General features: G+C 35.0%; 1 protein-coding gene across 12 annotated transcripts in view; it reads left to right on the top strand.

Annotated features, from left to right (window-relative positions):
• WDPCP (WD repeat containing planar cell polarity effector) overlaps nt 1-20,869 on the top strand; it is a 424,783-nt gene that overhangs the window by 339,652 nt on the left and 64,262 nt on the right. For 7 of the 12 annotated variants that reach the window (XM_038551410.1, XM_038551407.1, XM_038551409.1 and 4 more), the window contains 2 exons: nt 8,800-8,865; nt 16,090-16,252. In XM_038551410.1, the coding sequence (XP_038407338.1) occupies nt 8,800-8,865; nt 16,090-16,252 (229 nt within the window). Of the gene's footprint in view, nt 1-3,543; nt 3,670-8,799; nt 8,866-16,089; nt 16,253-20,869 lie in introns of those variants that run through there. The other 5 variants (XM_038551406.1, XM_038551411.1, XM_038551405.1 and 2 more) reach the window with 4 other exon arrangements.

The raw sequence follows: 20,869 nt of genomic DNA, 5'->3' as shown, positions 1-20,869 counted from the left end.
ATTTATAATATTTAAGTTATATTAAAAATGAAATTCAAAGACTCATACAGGACTTAAAAGCTAAGAAACAGCAACAAAGCAATCTTCTACCCCCCCCCCCCAAAAAAAAGACAGAAGGGAAGACTGAATAAAGGTAAAGCAGAAATTAACACTAGAATTTCTTTCTAGCATTTAATTTCTAGAAATTGAAGCTAGAAAACAGAAAAATAAGCAGAATAAATCCAAATTTGGTCATTAAAAAAATCATCATCATAGACAAAAAGGAAGGACACACAAATACATAGAATAGACATGACAAATGGGGAATGATGATCAAAACAGAAGAAACTGAAAGTATCATAAGAGACTGTTGTACAGAATTCTGCGAATAAGTTTGAAGACTTCATTGGAATGGATAATTTCTAAGAAGACTATAATTTATCCGACCAGCATTAAGTCTTAAATGGCAAGTTACCATAGAAGAAAATAGAAGAACTAACATGCTCTCCCCTTACACTAAAATACCTCACCCCAGTAGGAAAATTCTACTAAACATGTAAAAATCAGGGATACCTGGGTGCCTCAGTGGTTGAGCAGCTGCCTTCAGCTCAGGGCGTGATCCTGGGGTCCTAGGATCGAGTCCCATATCAGATTCTCTCTCTGCCTATGTCTCCACCTCTCTCTCTGTGTTTCTCATGAATAAATAAATGAAATCTTTAAAAATAAATAAACATGTTAAAATCAGTATCTCAATAGCAGTTAAACTTTTCCAGACCATTAAAAAAAGGGCAATTTCAAAGGTCCTGTTATATGAGTAAACCATTGATTTTGTAACCATTGATTTTGTACTTCAGACCATTCTCACTTACGAATATCATTCTAACAACTCTTAAAATGAAACATTAGCAAATGGAATCCAACAGAACATTTTTAAAAAATCATGACCAAGTTTGGTTTATTACTATTTGCAAGAATGATTTTACATTAGGAAATCCATTAATTCGGGACACCTGGGTGGCTCAGTGTTTAAGCATCTGTCTGCCTTCGGCTCAGGTCATGATCCCGGGGTCCTGGGATCGAGTCCCACATCAGGCTCCCTGTAGAGAACCTGCTTCTCCCTCTGCCTATGTCTCTGCCAATCTATGTCTCTCATGAATAAATACAATCTTTTTTTTTAAAAAAAGGAAAGCCATTAATTCACTATATTCATAGAACTAAGAAGTAAAACCTTATGATCTTTTCCACAGAGAAAGGGCATTAGGCAAAATCACTCTCCCTGAGTTAACTTATAAATTTAATACCATCAGACATCCCCCTGCCCGTTATCAACAAGTTACTTCAAAATTCTTTAGAAAGATAAATAAGCAAGAAAAGCTGGAAAATCCTGCAAAAGAAGAATGAGAGGGATCTGGTCTCACAGACATTTAAGGATACCTTAGAGAAAGACTCTATAATTAAAAGTATTATATTGGTATCCCAATTGGACAGAGTAGACAATCCCTATAGAAATTTAGTATGTAGTAAAAAAAAAAAAAAAGAAAGAAATTTAGTATGTGGTAAGAGCAGTTCAAATCAGTGAGGTAAAGATTATTTCAACTTTTTAATAAGTGGAGTCTAATAAAGTGGAAGGACTTCACTGCATTTGTTAAAATATAATTGGACTCACTCCTCACACCATAATGAATTCAAGAAGGATAAAGGATTTAAATCTAAACCATGTAAACATTAGAAAAAACATGGGTGAAGTCCAGTATAAGCTGGGAATTAAGGAAACTTTCTAAAGAAGAGTCATAGGCAAAATGGATCCTCCAAAGATGTCCATATGTGAATCCCTAAAACCTGTGAATATGCTATGCTACACAGCAAAAGAGACTTTGCAGACGTTATACCAGAATTCTTTAGATTGGCAATTTTATGACTATGTTTCATAATTTTTAGAAACATATGTGTGTGTGTATATATAAATATATATATTTCCCAGAGTTAGGTAAAAGTCAGAAGGTAAAGGGAAAAGTGACAAATGTAATAACCTGAAATTAAAATATTTTACAAGGAAAAAAACAACATTAAGTAAACTTTTAAGATATGACTAATGGCAATTGGAGAAGGACAAACCATTATATGGTCTAATTCACTTGGGGAATATAAAAAATAGTGAAAAGGAATAAAGGGGAAAGGAGAGAAAATGAGTGGGAAATATCAGTGAGGGTGATGGAACATGAGAGACTCCTAACTCTGGGAAACAAACAAGGGGTGGTGGAAAGGGAGGTGGGCGGGGGGATGGGGTTACTGGGTGACGGGCACTGAGGGGGGCACTTGATGGGGTGAGCACTGGGTGTTATGCTATATGTTGGCGAATCGAATTCCAATAAAATATATATATACACACAAAAAATATATGGTTAATGGAAAAATATTTGCAACTTCCATGAATAAAAATTTAATGTCTCTACGGGTGCCTGGTGTCTCAGTTAAGCATCCAACTTTTGATTTCAGCTCAGGTCATGATCTCAGGATAGTGAGACTTAGCCCCACATCAGGCCCTGTACCGAGTATGAAGTCTACTTAAGAGTCTTTCCTTCTGTCTTCCCACTGCTTGTGCTTTCTCTCAGATTTAAAAAAAAAAAAAAAAGTGTCTCTAATATATTAAGAGCTTCTAAAATAAAGAAAAAGACCTACATTTCTAGAGAAAAAATGGGTTAAGTATAGGAACAGAAAGTTCCCATCAAATTAAAACCACCCTGAGATATTTTCCAGCTGTTAGATTCTAAAAGTCTGACGGTACATTCTGTTGGCAAGGCTGGAAGGATGAATACATACACTGCCAGTGGGAATACAAAATAATATTAAGTCCTATAGCAGAGAATTTGGCAGTATCTAATAAATCAGTGATCCAGAAATCTCACTTCTAGAAACCTAACCCAAAGACACCCTCATCATAAAAGAAAAAAACATACACATATATATGGAAAGCTGAATGCACAAAACTATCCATTATAGCACTGTTTATCTATTTTTGTTTAAATTTTTATAATAGTTACTACAGAGAGAAGAAGGAACCAGGGAGAAGGGTACAGGTGTGGAACATAGATTTCCTCGAGTATGCCTTTCTTTATAGACTGGACACTGGAATCATTAATTTTACATAACTATAAAACAAAATAAGCTTTAGGAAAAAAGTAATTCTAAAATGAAGCAAAGCTACTAGGTATCCAATTATTGCCATAATCACAAAGGAATTGTTCCAAGTGACTTTTAAAAATACGTATTTGTAACTGTACACCTCAAATAGATATACCCCAAGGATAAAAATAGTCTTTCAAATAAATCTTCAACTGTTTTATAATCGTATCAGCGGCAGTATTATTGAGAATACAAGAGTCACACGTGTGGCACAGGATAAAGCAAATGAACACTTACGATAATATTAAGGACTAGAATTTTCAACATAGGAGAATGGCGATATAAGTACAGTAACACTGATGTAAAAGAAAATCACTGTAGACCTGAACTGACAATATCAGTATTAATTAATGATGTAGTTTCTATTTTTTTTTTAAAAAGAGAGAAACCAAACCAAGCATCAAACAAGACTACACGAACAAATGGAAAGATATTCCATACTCGTAGACTGGAAAAACCAATATTGTTAAAATGTCATACTACCCAAAGCAATCTGGGGACACCTGCATGGCTCAGTCCGTTAAGAGCAAGAGCAAGAGATTTCAACTCAGGTGGTGATCTTGGGTCATGAGATTAAGCCCCACTTTGGGCTCTGTGCTGGGCATGGAGCCAACTTAAGATTCTCTCTCTCTCCCTTGCCCCTCTCTATCCCTGCTTGCTCTCATTCTCTTTCTATAAAACAAAAATTAAAAGAACAAAAACACCCAAAGCAATCTACAGGTTCCGTACAATCCCTATCAAATATCATCAACAGCATTTTTCACAGAACTAGAACAAAAAATGCTGAAATTTGTATGGAACTACAAAAGACCTCAAATAGCCAAAGCAATCCTGAGAAGAAAAGAATAAAGCTGGAAGTATCACAATATACTTGTAGTATATACAAGATATACTACAAAGCTACAGGAGTCAAAACAATATGATACTGGCATAATAACAAACACACAAATCCATGGAACAGAATAAGAATCCAGAAATAAACTCATACTTTTATATTCAATTAATCTACGACATAGGAGGCAAGAATACACAATGGGTAAAAGACAGTCTCTTCAACAAATGGTGTTGGAAAAACTGGACAGCTACATACCAAAGAATGAAAATGGACCACTTTCCTAAGCCATACATAAAAATAAACTTAAAATGAATGAAAGACCTAAATATGAAACCTGAAACCATAAAACTCCTAGAAGAATATATAGGCAGTAATATCTTTGACATTGGCCATAGAAACATTTTTCTAGATATGTCGCCTCTGGCAAGGGAAGAAAAAGCAAAATTAAACTTTTTAAATAAAAAGTTTGTGCACAGTGAAGGAAACCATCCACAAAACAAAAAGACAACCCTAATGAATTGGAGAAGATATTTGTGAATTACATATCTGATAAGGGGTTACTATCCAACATATTTAAAGAAGCTACACATCTCAACACTTCCCCCAAAATAATACAACTGAAATTTGAGCCAAGGACCTAAATAGAAATTTTTCCAAAGAGGTCATACAGATGGCCATTGGACAAATGAAAAGATGCTCAACATAAGTAATCATCAAACTGAAACCACAAAGACATACATGCCACCTTACACCTGTCAGAAGATGAGAAGGAACATGTTAGAGAGGATGTGGAGAAAAAGGAACACTTGTGCACTGTTGATGGACATGCAAATTGGTATAGCCACTGTGGAAAACAGCATAGGGACTCCCCAAAAAATTAAAAATAGAAATAACATACAATCCAATATTTCTACTACTACATATTTACTTAAAATGAAAACACTGGGATCCCTGGGTGGCACAGCGGTTTGGCGCCTGCCTTTGGCCCAGGGCGCGATCCTGGAGACCTGGGATCGAATCCCACGTCGGGTCCCAGTGCATGGAGCCTGCTTCTCCCTCTGCCTATGTCTCTGCCTCTCTCTCTCTCTCTCTCTCTCTCTCTCTGTGTGTGTGTGTGCGACTATCATAAATAAATAAAAATTTTTAAAAAATGAAAACACTAATTCAAAAAGATATATGCACCCCTATATTTATTACAGCATTATTTACAATAGCTAAGATATGGAAACAAACCAAGTGTCTATAATGAGTGGGTAAAGATGTGATATCTACACACATGCACATGCACACACACAGTACACTCGATAGTATTATTTGATTATTAAAAAAAGAATTAAATCTTGCCATTTGCAACAAACAACCTGGATGGACCTAGGGAGTATAATGCTAAGTGAAATAAGTCAGTCAGAGAAAGACAAATACCATATGAGTTCAGATATGGAATTTAGGAAACAAATGAACCACCAAAGAAAAAAAAGAAACAAGAAAACACTCTAAAATACACAGAACAAACTGGTGGTCGCCAAAGAAGAGGTGGATGGGGGAACTCAATTACACTTAATTGATAAGCGCTGAGTAAATGCATAGAATTGTACATCTCAAACTAGTATGTTAATTATACTTCAATAAAAAAATAATAAAAAAGGGGAAGCACCTTTTAAGAGAAACAATATATAATATTTCAAATAAAATGATCTGTCTAGGATTTGCTTCAATTATTATTCCAGTGGGTAGAGGATGGAAAGGAAATAAGATTGACCAAAACCGGTAATTGTTGAATCTGGATGATGGAGAATTAGCTAAGGGTTCATTATTCTCTTTGGATTCAAACATGTTGAAATTCCATGACAAGATGTGTGGAGGTGTGGGGGGGGGGGGGGGGGCGCTAGGGGGTATGTTTAAATAAACTGGTATAAATAAAAATACCCTTGTAAATATCTTTGTACACATTATGCTGGGGTTTATATAGGACAAATTTCAAGGTATAGTATTCCTAGACCAAAAATAAATATTTTTGTTTTTATGGATACTGCCAAATTTTCTTTAAGTGTTGATTTACCAACAATATACAATCAACAATATACAAATGCCCATTTCTAAAACCCTCACCAACAATCTGAGAAGTTAGATGACCTGCCTAAGATCAGATTGCACAGCCAAGAAGAATAAAACTCAGATAATGGTCAGTAATTATCATATTGCCTTAGGCAGTAGTTTAAATTTGCAATTGAGTTAAAAAAAAAAAAGATGTGTGCTAAGAAAACTTATTACTGCCCTACATTTGTCTTCTGAAATAAATGGCACTATTTCCTTGGTTATCTTATGCACTGTTCTTTGAATCTGTCTCCTCTTTTGTTGGCTTTGTGCCTTCAAAGGAGATGTCCGTTCCAGTCAAATCTCCCAAAGATTTTCTGGGTAAAACACATTTCAAGATGTGCAATACACGGAAGAATGAAAATCTTTTATAACATTGTTTGTTAAACTGACAGCTCTACTTAACAGAAGCCATTAAAATATTTACAAAGTAGCAGCTGCTCTTGTAAAAAAATACAGCTTTTTGGAGGCATAAAAATAAACAAGTTGATAAGTACAAGGTAAGCCATTTGACAGCTTCTTTGTGTACATTGCACAATATACAGAAAATTCTGATATTTACAGAGCAATTATACTATAAAGCCTTTTAAGTTAAAAGGACACAGACCAAGTAAGAACTGTTTACAAGAATTCTTCACACTGATCTTTTAAACGATTTAGAAAGCCTCCAGACATAATCTTTTAAGAAGTGTTAGGTTTTTGGTGTTTTTCTTTTAAATAAGCTTTGTTCTTAGAAGATAATCATATACATGTATACATCTATAAACTGAAGTGGGCATATGGACTACCAGTTAAAAATCTTTGTTCCAAGAAAACAAAACAAAATTCTAGATAATTCCTGCTTTCTGGTAAACACATAAAGTTCCCCAATTCAGTAACTTTTAGCCCAAACCCTTACTCTTTCTGCCTATGGAACACAAATACATGACTATAAAAGTAATAGATCACTAAGGCTATATGACCTCTCCCTCCCCTACCCTTTGGCTCTATTCCAAACAAAATTCTGCCTCTTTGTAGTTTGCTAGTTTAAGACTTTATGCTTTGTTAAGTAGGTGGCACCAAACTACTAGCCATGCCTACAGTCTTCCCAGAAACTTAGTAACTCAATATTATATTTTTAAATTACACTACACTAATATAGCTATAATGTAAGACCATCTGACTTACAACGGTTAAGAATAATGAGACTGTTGAATTAATCCTTTTTTACTAACTAACTGTTCTTCCCTTCTGCTGACATTTCCCCCAACTGCAACAATAATCATTTGCTGCTACTGTGGATCTCACTTACACTTTATATTCAAGGAAGCACAATTTAAGCATTTTTAAAAGCACAAATGACCCAAAATAAGCCCTTTGGTATCCTCTGAGAACTTTTTTCCCTGCCTCTATGTTGTTACCCTACTTCTCCTGACCATTTTCCCTATCCTGCTATCAAACCATAAGCCCATCAAGGACAGGGATCATGTCATTTTCATGTTTATATCCCCAGTCAGTAGAGCAACCTGCATAGAGCAGACTCTCAATAAAAGTTTGCTTATGTGGATAACCAAAACTTACTTTCACATTTGAAAACGGAACCACCTGAAAGCTCTGTTTACTGACAGATTTATACATTTTCATTTCAGCTTTATGAATAACAAAGAGCAAAAATGGCACATGCAATGGTATTCTGGAAAATAAGTTTGCTGGTGCAAATACTTCCTAAGGGGCACCTGGGTGGCTCAGTCAGTGAAGCATCTGCCTTTGGCTCAGTCATGATCCTGGTGTCCTGGGACTAAGTCCCACACTGGGCTCCTTGCTCAGCGGGGAACATCCTTCTCCCTCTCACTCTTGCTCACTCTCTGTCAAATAAACAAATAAAATCTTTAAAAGAAAAAATGAAAACACTTCCTACAAACATTTTCATCATCCTTAAGATAATACTAGCAGATCGCCAAGCAGAATTTATTACTGAAAATTATTGCACTCCAAACCACATCTATTTTGTCAGGGACACGAAAAAAATTGGTAACACCAGAAATTGGGAAAAGGACTCAATGTGAGAATAAATGCAATCATCTTTGTCTACATAAAAGCATTGTTTGGGGCAGCCTGGGTGGCTCAGCGATTTAGCGCCACCTTCAGCCTAGGGTGTGATCCTGGAGACCCAGGATCGAGTCCCACGTCAGACTCCCTGCATGGAGCCTGCTTCTCCCTCTGCCTGTGTCTCTGCCTCTCTCTCTCTGTGTCTCTCATGAATGAATGAATGAATGAATGAATGAATAAATAAATAAATAAAAATAAATTTTTAAAGGCATTGTTTTTACCTGTTACAGTTTTACACACACATTGTGGAAACTAGTGACTTCACTTGTGGAATGAGTGAATTCAGCAAGATAGGAATCTTTAGGCCCCTGTTCTCCCATAAAGTCACCAATTTAACAGCAACATAAGGAACAAAATACCTTTGTGAGAACTCTAGAAACTAGTTAGGGGACTACAGCACCCACACCAGTGCATAAACAAGAAAAGTGGTGGCTTCCAATAAAAGTAAAAGGGCTCATTGCATGTTGCTCACCCTACACAATACCCCTCCCCTTGGGTAGTGTGGTACAATAGGAAGAAGCCAGCCCCTCCCTTGAGATAGAAAGAATAGAGGGAAACTTAAGTACAGTGTTCTGGCTTCTTTGGGAGCTGCACAAGGAACTGATTTCTGTCCTTCCTAGCTTGGAGTGTTGATGAGAAGGCCAGCAGCACAGTCTGCATATCAGGCTGGAGACCACTGAAAACAGGTGAGGACCTTGGTGTGAAGGCCTTGGTGCAGAGCCAAGGCTCTTCAGTCATGCAAGCAGGCACCACGAGGCAGGACAAGAGAATAGAGCAGAGGAATTAAACAGAAATAGAAATTGAAATCTCCTGAGGGGGAAAAAAAACTGGGACATCAAGATAGGCAAAAGCACACACTAAAATAAAATACACTAAATGTCCTAATATATACTAAAATAAAAGCTCACATACAACCTCAAAGACACATCAAAAGGTCTGAGAGGCCCCAGAACTGCTAGAGTTAGTCTGTTTGGTGAAGATCTTTCCCTGAACAAAACAAGTCCATAAGGACTAGAAGAGATGACTATTTTTTTCCAATGAGAAAAATCTCAACAAAAGGTCACAAGGCATACAAAGAAACAGGGAAACATGATCTGATCAAGGATTAAAAATAAGCCCCGTAAGTTGAAGAAGGGAAATACACATCTATAAAGTTCCTAAGAATTTAAAATAACTGTCAAAAATGATCAATAACGTTAGATAGAACACAGACAACTACACAAATCAGGAAAACAACCAATACATGAACAAAATGAGGATATCTGTGAAGAGAGAGAAAATATTTCAAAAAACCCCCCACAAATTCTGAAGCTGAAAAATACAATAACTGAACTGAAAAATTCACCCAAGGAGTTCAAAAACAGACTTCTTCAGGCAGAAGAAAGAACTGGCAAACTTGAACACAGGTCATTTGAAGTCATTGAGTCAGAGAAACAAAAGGAAAAAAGAATGAAGAAAAGTGAAGAGAGCCTAAAAGTCTTATGGGACACCATCAAAGTGGCCAACATATGCATTATAGGAGTCCCAAAAGGAAAAGAAGGACCTAGAGCTCATTTAAAAAAGAATGACTGAAAATTTCCTAAATCTTAGGAAAATAGGAAAGAAATGAAAACACAAACTCAAGAACTCAATGAACTCCAATTAGCTAGCATAAACACAAAGAGACCTACATTGTAATCACACTGTTAAAAGTCAAAGAGAATCTTAGAGACACAGCAAGAGAAAAATGACTCATGATGTGCAGAGGAGCCTTGGTAAGATTATTAGAGTTCTCAGCAGAAACCTTGCATATTACAAGAGAATGGGGTGATATACTAGGAGTGCTACAAGAAAATAGCTGTCAACCAAGATTATTGTGTCCTGTAAAAATGTGCTTTGAAACTGATGAGAAATTAAGATCCTCCCACATTAAACAACAGCTGAAGGAATTCAGTACCTGCCATACCAAAAAAAAAAAAAATTAATTAATACTGCAAATTAAAAACAGAAAAATGATGGACAGCAACATGAAGTAGAACATGAAAGTATAAAGTTACCCAGTAAAGAAAGGTAAATAAATGGGCACATACAGAATCCTGTATTACTATGAGTTTGCTGCATAAATCTACATTTAATTCTTATGAGAGTATAAAAAGCAAACCCCTCCAAAAATCCTGTAAATTTGTGTTAACAAGTATACAATATATAAAGATATAATTTCTAGCAATAACAAATGGAGGGGCAGAACTGTAAAGAAGTAAGGTTTTGGTATGTAATTAAAATTATCAATTTAAAATAGATTTTTAACTTTTAAGATATTTTATGTAATCAAAATTATAGACAAAAGAAAAACTATAGAATACACAAAAAAGTAAATGAGAAGAAATCCACAGCATATCACTAACAAAAACAAAAACAAAACACCCACAAAGAAATACAAAAAAAAAAAATGTACTAAGAGATATAAGGACCAAAAAGCTGTAAGACATTTGAATACAAGTAATAAAAGGCCATGGTAAGTCCTTCTGTATCAGTAATTATATTAAATATAAATAGATTAAACTCCCCAGTCAAAATACATAGATTGGCTAAGTGGATTAAAAAAAACAGATCCAACAACAGGCTGAAAATGAAAGGATGGAAAAAGATATTTTGTGCAAATGATAACAAGTGGGCAGAGTTGTCTGTACTAGTATCAGACAAATAGACTGTAAGTCCCAGTGTCCAGAGGCCCATGAACCAGGAGTTCCAATGTCACAAAGCAGTAGATGGATATACCAGTTGAAGAAGAGAGAGACAATTCGTCCTTTCTCTGCCCTTTTGTTTTTTTTGGGCCTTCAACAGACCGGATGATACCTGTCAACATTAGTGAAAGTGGACTTCTTTACTCAGTCTACTGATTCAAATGCTACTTGCTTCCTGAACCCACTCAAAGACACACCACAAAATAACATTTTACTGGGTATCTGAGCATACCTTAGGCCAGTCAAGTTGATACATAAAATTAACCACCATGATATGGAAATTAAGGAACACTTTTTAAATAACCAATGGATCAAAGAAGAAATCACAAGGGAAACTAGAAAATATCTTTAGACAAATGAAAATGAAAACACAACATACCAAAATTTATGGGATGCAGCAAAAGCAGTGCTGAGAGAAAAGTTTTTAACAGTCAATGTTTACATTAAAAAAAGAGTAAAGATCTCAGATCAACAATCTAACTTTTATATCTCAGGAACTAAAGAAAAAAAAGAACTAAGCCCCAAGTTAACAGAAGGAAGGAAATAAAAAAGATCAAAACTGAAATAAATTAAATGGAGACCAGAAAAACAATAGAAAAGATCAAGGAAATCAAGAGGTGTTTTTTTTTTTTAATCTTCAACACAAATTGACAAATCAAAAGCTAGATTAAGAAAAAAAGAAATGAAAAAAAAGAAAAAAGAAATGACTCAAAAATGACAATAAAAAATGAAAGGGGCTATTACAACCAATACCACAGAAATAAAAAGGATTTTAAGTGTACTATGAACATTTAGATGCCAACAAATTATAAAACTGTAAATTATAGAAATTGTAGAAATGGATAAATCAAAAAGAAAAGTCAGGACTTGACAGCTTCAATGGATTAGGATATCCTACTACACATTTAAGGAAGAATTAACACCAATCCTCCTCAAACTTTTGCAAAAAACTGAAAAGGAAACAACATCCCAAACTCATTCTTTGAAGCCATCATTATTCTGTGTAGGAACGCTGACAATACTGATTCCATCTGGTTCACGTTCACTCAATAACCTCCCTTGGGGTTATGTGTTCCAGGCCCACTTGAGATTAATATACATACCTTCGAAATCCTGCCAAGGCTAGGATGGGGAGACATGTTCTGGCCTCCCATGACTCTATTAGCAATAACGTAGTCTTTCTCCTTCCTGACACACAGGTAGTGCCACAGGGTCTGCTTAAAGGTTAGCTATCAATTAGGTGCATGCGAACCCTTTGAGGTTCATGTGAACATTTTGATCTCACTATACTGTCCTTGTGTCCCCTCACTCTAATATCTATGGACTAAAGCCAAGATTTTGTAGAGAATAAGTGTATAGCTGCCATGGATCATCCTCCACCTGCTCTCCCCCCATCAATAAGTTACCCTTAATAAAATTCTGTGTAAACTGTATGGAGTCACCTCCTTCATTTTCCTGCCTCAAAATGCCTTTTCATCGGGGATACTTTGATGTCCCTGCCCCACTGCCTAGTACCCTAATACCAAAGCCAGGCAAAGACACTAAAGAATAGACCAGGGGATCCCTGGGTGGCTCAGCAGTTTAGTGCCTACCTTCAGCCCAGGGCATGATCCTGGGGTCCCGGGATCGAGTCCCACATCAGGCTTCCTGCATGGAGCATGCTTCTCCCTCTGCCTGTGTCTCTGCCTCTCTCTCTCTCTCTATGTCTCTAATGAATAATTAAATAAATAAAATCTTTAAAAGAAAAATGAATAGACCAGTATCTCTGATGAATATTGATACAAAATTCTTAACAAAATACTATTAAACCAAATACAGCAGCATATTAAAAAGATTATACTCCAAGTAATAATTTATTTCTAGAATGCAAGGACAGTTCAACCTACAAAAATAAATTGATGTAATATACCACATTAACAGAATAAAGAACAGAAACAATATATATTTCTCAATTGGTACAGAAAAAGCATTTCATGATAGAACTCAATAAACTAAATATAGAAGGAAACTACTTTGACCTAAAAAAACCCATATTAAAATTATTAAAAGCTCACAGCTAACATCATAGTCAATAGTGAAACTGAAAGCTTTTCCTCTATAATCATGAACATGACAAGGATGCCCTCTTTCTCTATTACTTTTTGACACAGCCACTGGAAATCCCAGCCAGAACAATTAAGAAATTAAATAAATAAACGGCATCCAAATCAGAAACAGACTCTTAACTATAGAGAAGAAACGGATGATTACCAGAGGGGAGGTGAGTGGGGAAATGGATAAAGGAGTGTGCTTGCTCTGATGAGCACAGGGTATTGCATGGAAGTGCTGAATCACTCTGTTCTACATTTAAAACTAATATTACACTGTATGTTAACTAACTGGAATTTTAAAACTTCTTTAAAAATTTTAATGAACAATTTGTAAAGAAAAATTTAAAAACAATTCCATTTACAAGAGCATCAAGAAAAATAAAATCCATAGGAATAAACCTAAAGAGGTGAAAGACTTGTACACTGCAAAGTAGAAAACACTGATGACAAAGACCGTAATAAGTAAAAAAAAAAAAAAAAAAAAAAAGCCTCCCTTTTGTTCGTGGGTTGTAAGATTTATTTTTAAAGTGTCCATACATACCAACAGAATCTAAAAATTTAATGTAATCTTTATCAAAATCCCTATGACATATTTTGCAAAAATAGAAAAACCGTCCTAAAATTCATATGGAATCTCAGAAATCCTGAAGAACCAAAATAATCTTGAGAAAGAATAAAGCTGAAGGACTCACACTTCCTCATTTCAAAACTTACTGTAAAACTACAGTAATCAAAACAATATTGTACTAGCATAAAAACAGACAGACTAATGGAATAAAATAGCCCAGAAATAAATCCTTACATACATGGTCAAATGATTTTCAACAAGGTACCCAGTCCATTTAATTCAGTGGGGGAAAGGACAGTCTTTTCAATAAATGGTGCTTGGAAAACTGGATATCAATATTTTTAAAAATATGAAGTTGACAGCTTAACTTGCACCATATATAACAATTAACTCAAAATGGATCCAAGACCTAAGCTACAAAACTTTCAGGGAAAAAACAGGGAGAAAACCTCATGACATTGGATTTGGCAATGGTTACTTGGAGAGAATACCAAAAGTATAGGCAACAAAAGTAAAAATAAATTGGACTGCATCAAAATTTAAAACTTTTACTCATCAAAGGATACTATCAACAGAATGCAAAGGCAACCCATGAAATGTGAGAAAATACTTGAAAATCATATGTCTGATAAGGGATTAATATCCAGAATATATAAAATACTCCCAAAACTCAACAGCAAAAATCAAACAACTTGATTCAAAAATGGGCAAAGGGATTTGAATAGATATTTCACCAATGAAGATAAGCAAATGGCCAATAAAGACATGAAAATATGTTCAACATCAATGATATTTATGGAAATGCAAAATCAAAACTACAATGAGATACCACCTCACACTCATTAGAGTGGCTATAATTTTAAAAAAAAAGAAAATGACAAATGTTGGCAAAGTTGTGGAAAAATTGGAGCACTGTTGGTGGGATTGTAAAATTGTGCAATGATAACAAAAACAACATGGTAGTTCATTAATTAAAAGCGGTTGGGGCACCTGGCTGGCTCAGTCAGGGGAGCATGTGACACTCAATCTGGGGATCATGAGTTTGAGCCCCAAATGGGATGCAGAGATTACTTAAATAAAACTTCTAATTAATTTTAAAAATTAAAAATAGAACTTACATATGATCCAGCAACCCCACCTATTGGTATATATCCAAAGGAATTATAATCAAGGTATCAAAAAGATACCTGCAGACTCATCTTCATAACAATTATTCACAGCAGCCAAAAGCTGGAAGCAATCCAAATCTCCACAGATGGACAAATAGATAAACAAAATGTAGTATATATATACATATATTACGTACATACATATCATTCAGCCTTAAAAAGGAAGGAAATCCTAAAACATGGATAAACCATGAGGACATTATGCAAAGGGAAATATGCCAACCACATAAATGCAAATATGACAGTCACAGAAATGCAAATACTATATGATACCACTTCAATGAAGTATCCAAAGTAGTCAGATTTATAGAAACAAAAAGCAAAATGGTGGTCACCAGGGCCTACAGGAAGGGACACAGGAATAAATAGGGAGTTAAGTGAGTGTATGGTGTCAATTTTACAAGCAGAAAAAAATTTGGAGATCTCTTGCACAGTAAGGTGAATATATTTAATACTACTGAACTGTATACTTTATTTTTTTAAGATTTTATTTATTTATTCATAGAGACACAGAGAGAGAGAGAGAGAGAGAGGCAGAGACACAGGCAGAGGGAGAAGCAGGCTCCAGGCAGAGAGCCTGACGGGGGACTTGATCCAGGGTCTCCAGGATCACGCCCTGGGCTGCAGGCGGCGCTAAACCGATGTGCCACTGGGGCTGCCCTGAACTGTATACTTTAAAAATGGTTTTAACATGGTTTAAAAAAAATACACAGAGTATGGTCCTAAGAGTTTTTGGCCTTTAATAAAGTTTGTTTTTTCAAATATATTTTCCACAACTTCAGGATGCTTTGCAATTTTTCTAAACAATGCCCTAAGTTGCCAATTTTAAAGTTTGCTCTGTACATCTGTATGAGTGGGAATAGCAAACTCTCTATACACTTTATTGGAAAATATACATTCTTGTAACAGATACTTTACTTTTTTGCTTTCAAATTGTGTTCTACAGGTGGAGTATAAAATAATTCACTTCTCACAATTTTCCAATATAATAAAGTATTCCAGTAGTTGGTTAACAACAACAACATTGTTTGATTAATAAAATGCTGGTTAAAAACACTATGGGGAAGTTGTAAATGAATTTTTAAAATGTGAACTTGAAAACATTATTCAATTATCAGATGTGAACTTGAAAACATTAATTATTCAGTTATCAAATTCCCCTGGTTGAGCTAAGTGCCAGAATGACAGAAGTCATATGGGGACTAGGACTACAAGTTTTCCATTGTGCACTATATAGTTAATTGACAAATTTTTTCAAAGTTTCATTGGGATATGCAAAAGTTTTCCTGTAATCATACTTAAAAGGAGTTAGCAGAAATTTTATCTGATTTTGACTCATATCTTGATCATTTTTTAACAGAACTCCTGGGGCCTTTGGACAGAGGAGATATGCTAAATGAAGCTTTTGTTGGTTTATCTTTAGCTCCTCAAGGAGAAGACAAATTTCCAGATAACCTCCCTCCCTCTTGTTCAGTCCATAAACATATTATTCAACAAAGAACACTGAATGACTCTTCTAATAGGTAAGATATGTTGAATCAAGAAAAGTGTTCCACAGAGTACTTAGTACTAAACAATTTAAATATTCCCTGTTTAAATGCAAATTAATAGTTAAGCAAGAATTTTTCAAAATGTCAAAGAAAAAAGTGTGCATTTTCTCATGGCAATGACTTTGCAGTAGTTTGGTCATGCGAAAGCAGGTACAATGGAAGAAGAATCGAATGTAAACAAATATTGTTAGAATGTTATTCCAGACCAACATGAACATGAAATTACTATAACAGATCAAATTCTAATTTTATTCTGTTGTTAAATTTCAGAATTGTTAGATTAGTAGATTAAGACATTAATTTTTGGTATATTTAGTTTGAATTGTAATTCATATGATCGTACTTATGAACTTTGCCATTAGTTTCTGAAATCTGATAAATGATAACTTCATACCTATCCAGCTGAGTAGATGGGTTATTGAGAAAATAAACAGAATAATTGTGAAATAAAAATACTGGTCAAAGTAATATCATTTATAATGGTAATTATGTTAGTTACCATTATAATTTGCTCTGAAGCAAAGGCCAGCAAACTTTGTGTAAAGCACCAGATATTAGGCTTTGTGGCTCCTACAGACTCTGGCAAAACACTCAACTCCACCACTGTAGTATGAAAGCAGCCATAGACAGTATATAAATAAGTTAGAGTGACCGTGTTACAATAAAACTTTATTTACAAAAACAGACGGTGGGCAGGATTTGGCCCCTATTCTGCATTTTACATACCTGCTCTTGAGGATCTCAACTATATGCAATAATTATGAAGAGGCCGTATTTTTTATATAATCATATGAAATATAGGTCATATATTTCTTATTAATTATACATATATGCTATTAAATATCCTTGAGGAAAATGCCTCAAACTACATAGTTTGATTAATAGTAAATAAAGGAGCAGAGTTTCCAGGTTTGGTGGAGTTCAGAGGTAAGTAAATCCTCTCCCCAAGAAACAGTTATAAAGCTGGACAAAAACTGCCATTTCCAGGCTCTGAAAATCAAATAGGGGCAAACAATTTGATAAGCATTAAACTTCTAGTAATAAAGGAGGAATCTGATATTCTGGGGCTGTTCGCATCCCCTCACGCCCCCAAGCTAGTTCAGCCTTGTAGTTCTACTAGGGTGGGACAGGCTGCGAAGAACAAACAGCAGCTAAGTTGATTTGCAGCTGAGAGTGGAAAAACCCTGCACAGCAAAAGAGCAAACTGTTGGTAAATATAACAACTTTGATAGAAAATGAACAGGGGAAGCCACGGTTCTACTAGCCAGCTTAGGTCAAGTGACAGGATGGTAGACTAGCCAAAAATTTAACAGGAAGATCCTGGAATAAGAGAGTGAAAGAAGGTCTAGTGAAGCTCTCTACACATTCCTGATGGAGCTGTATGACTTCTGATTTTTTGGCTCTCTTTTATTTTGCAGGACCCTAAATTTTCCCCTTTTGCTTCTGTCTTCCTTCACACCCAACTGCCAGAAGGTGTCTCTCCCTTTTTGCCCTTTATCACTCACCCAACTCCCCACCACAGAAGATGTACATTAAAAAAAAATATCCCTTCAAACTGCATGGTATAGTTCATGTTCTAATCTACAAGAATACCAGGAATTTAGAGATCATGCACTGGGATCTGGCATTTTTTCCATTTGATTTACAATTGTTTGCAAGTTCTCTGTCAAGTCATACTGAAGGTGGGGCTTTCAATAGTTTCTTTTCTTCTCTTATTATGTTCTGTATCATTATAGAGGAAGTACTAAGAAACAGAAAGGAAAGCAGCCACTATTATCTTCAACTACCTGGAAGTCCTACTTCTTTATTTACTTTTTTAAAAACAGTTTTACTGGGGTATAATTTACATGCACCATAAAATTTTCCCCTTGTAAGTATAGAGTTCAATGATGTTTGCTAAATTTATAAAGTTTTCAACTACCACCACAGAGTGGTTTTAGAACATTTCCATTGCCACAGAGTTCCCTTGTGCCAATTTACAGTCCATTTCTACTCCTACCTCCAGTGTGAGCCACTAACTGGTCTGCTTTCTGCCTCTAGAGGAATTTCATATAAATGAAATCATACAGTCTGGAAAGTTCATAGAAATGAATTCATACAATACGTTGTCTCTTGTGTCAGGCTTCTTGCACTTAGCATTATGGTTTCTGAGGTTCATACATGTCATAGCATGTTATTTATTCCTTTTTCATTTCTGAATAGTGTTCCATTGTATGGATATTATCAAATTTTGTTTAACTCCTCACCAGTTGCTCAACATTTTTAATTACTTCCAGATTTGGGCTATTAGGAATAATGGTGCTATAAATATTCACATATAGATCTTCAAGGGGACATACGTTTTCATTTCTTGGGTAGGTATCTAGGAGTAAAATTGCCAGATCATATTGCAAGTTTATCTTTATCTTCTTAGTTTTTAGAAACTTCCAAATTGTTTTTCCAAAGTGACTATAACATTTTACATACCCATCAGCAATGTACAGAGCTCCAGTTTCTCCAGATCTTCACCTGTGGTTGGTATTGTCAGTGTTTTTTATTTTAGTCATCCTATTGGGTATAGACTAGTATCTCATGATTTTAATTTGCATCTCCCTAGTGACTAATGATGTTGAGCATTTTTATATGATTATTAGCCATTAGTGTATCTTCTTCGGTGAAATATCTATTAAAAACTTTGTCCATTTTTAAAATAAGTTCTCTTATTATTGAATTATAAAACCTCTCTTAATTGTAAGTCCTTAATCAGATATATGATTGCAAATATTTTCTCTCAGTCTGTGACTTGCCCTTTCATTTTCCTAACAGTGTCTTTTGAAGTGCAAAAGTTTCAAATGCTGGTAAAACAGTTTAGTTATGGTTTCTTTTATTGATTATGCTTTTGTTTTGTATGTAAGAAATTTTTTTCTAACTTAAAAATCACAAAAATTTTCTCCTTTGTTTTCTTCTGGAAGTTTTATAACTTTGGCTCTTACACTCAAGTCCATTTTAAGTTGATTTTTATGTATGATGTGATATAAGGGTCTAAGTTCATTATTTTGTACCTGAAAATCCAATTGCCTTTATACCTTTGTCAAAAATCAATTGACCATAGGTGCAAAGATTTATTTCTGGATTTGCCATTCTGTTCCTTTAGTCTGTATATCTATCCTTACACAAACAAGTGCCAGACTTAACCATACTGAGGGCTCCACTGAACCAGAATCTCCCAAAATATATTCCAATACCAAAACAATAAACAGTAAAATGATTAATAGTTTTATATAGTTACTTCAAAGAAAAATAAAATGAAACCAAGACATATCAATTGAGAAAAATTCTTCTCCCTCAAAACAACCATGAAGTAGAAGAAAACTGTACAACACTCCATGCAAAATTAAATATATTCAAATAAACATCTGGGTACATGGAAACCCACTCTGAATTAGAAGGACAAAAACTAAGAGGAAGAGGAGTGGGGAGAAAGTTCACTGCATTCAAGAAAGAAAAGTAAGAGAAATATCTTAGAAATGAAAAATTTAAAAATAAATAAATAAATAAATAATTACAAGGCACCCAAATGGAAATAATCTAAAATTAAGATTTAATAAAAGGCACTGAAAATGGCAGAAAACAAGACAATGAAAATGAGATAAAGGTAAAAAAAGAAAAAAAGACAAGGGAGAAAAGTAATGGAATGAGAGATAAGGCAAAGGAGAAACAGTATTTGTATGATTTGACTCATTGGAAACAATATTTAAAATTATAATCCAGGGAAAATGCTTTAGAAATAAATGTTAAAAAAAAAAACTTGGATTTACATATCAGAGGATTATACCAAGGGGCACCTGGGTGGTGGCTTAGTTGGTTAAGCATCTACCTTGGGCTCAGGTCATGCTCCCAGTGTCCTGGGATCAAGTCTTGCATCAGACTCCCTGCTCAGCAGAGAGTTGGCTTCTCCCTCTCCCTGCCCTCCCACTCATGCTGTCTCTCAAATAAATAAAATCTCAACAACAAAAAAATCATACCGAGTGCCTGAGAAAAATTATTATAAAAATCAGTTCTAAAACATATCTTAAAATTCTTAGATATCAATGATTAGTTTTTAAAAATCTGCAAGGCCTCCTGGTAGAAAGATCAAATAACTAACAAATGCAGAAGAATTAAACAAGCATCAGTCTTTTCAATGTATACAAGGTAAGGCAAATACAAGGTAAGGCAAAAGTAGATCTGTAATTTTTAAAAACTCAATGGAAAGAAGTATAAACTAGTGATTTATAGCTATCCACGCTCTCCTTCAAGTATCAAGGGTAAAGAAAAACCGTTTTCATGAACCCTTCTGGAGGAAGATTACAGAGGAAGAGCCTCATCCAATTATGAGATAACTGGGAAAACTTCTGCAAAATAACTAATTCTGAACATTTTAATACATATAAATGTAGATAGAAGATCAAAACTAGGAGTATCTGACTCAGTCAGTTGAGTGTCTGACTCTTGGCTTTTGGCTCAGGTTATAATCTCAGGATCCTGGGATCAAGCCTCATGATGGGCTCAACAGTGGGTATGGAGTCTACTTGAGGATTTTCTCTCTGCCTCTCCCTCTGCTCCTCCCCA

Source organism: Canis lupus, chromosome 10 (assembly GCF_011100685.1).
Source record: "Canis lupus familiaris isolate Mischka breed German Shepherd chromosome 10, alternate assembly UU_Cfam_GSD_1.0, whole genome shotgun sequence".
NCBI classification, from domain to species: domain Eukaryota; kingdom Metazoa; phylum Chordata; class Mammalia; order Carnivora; family Canidae; genus Canis; species Canis lupus.
Note: the sequence above shows the minus strand (reverse complement) of the source record. Positions and strands in the feature narration are given on the sequence as shown.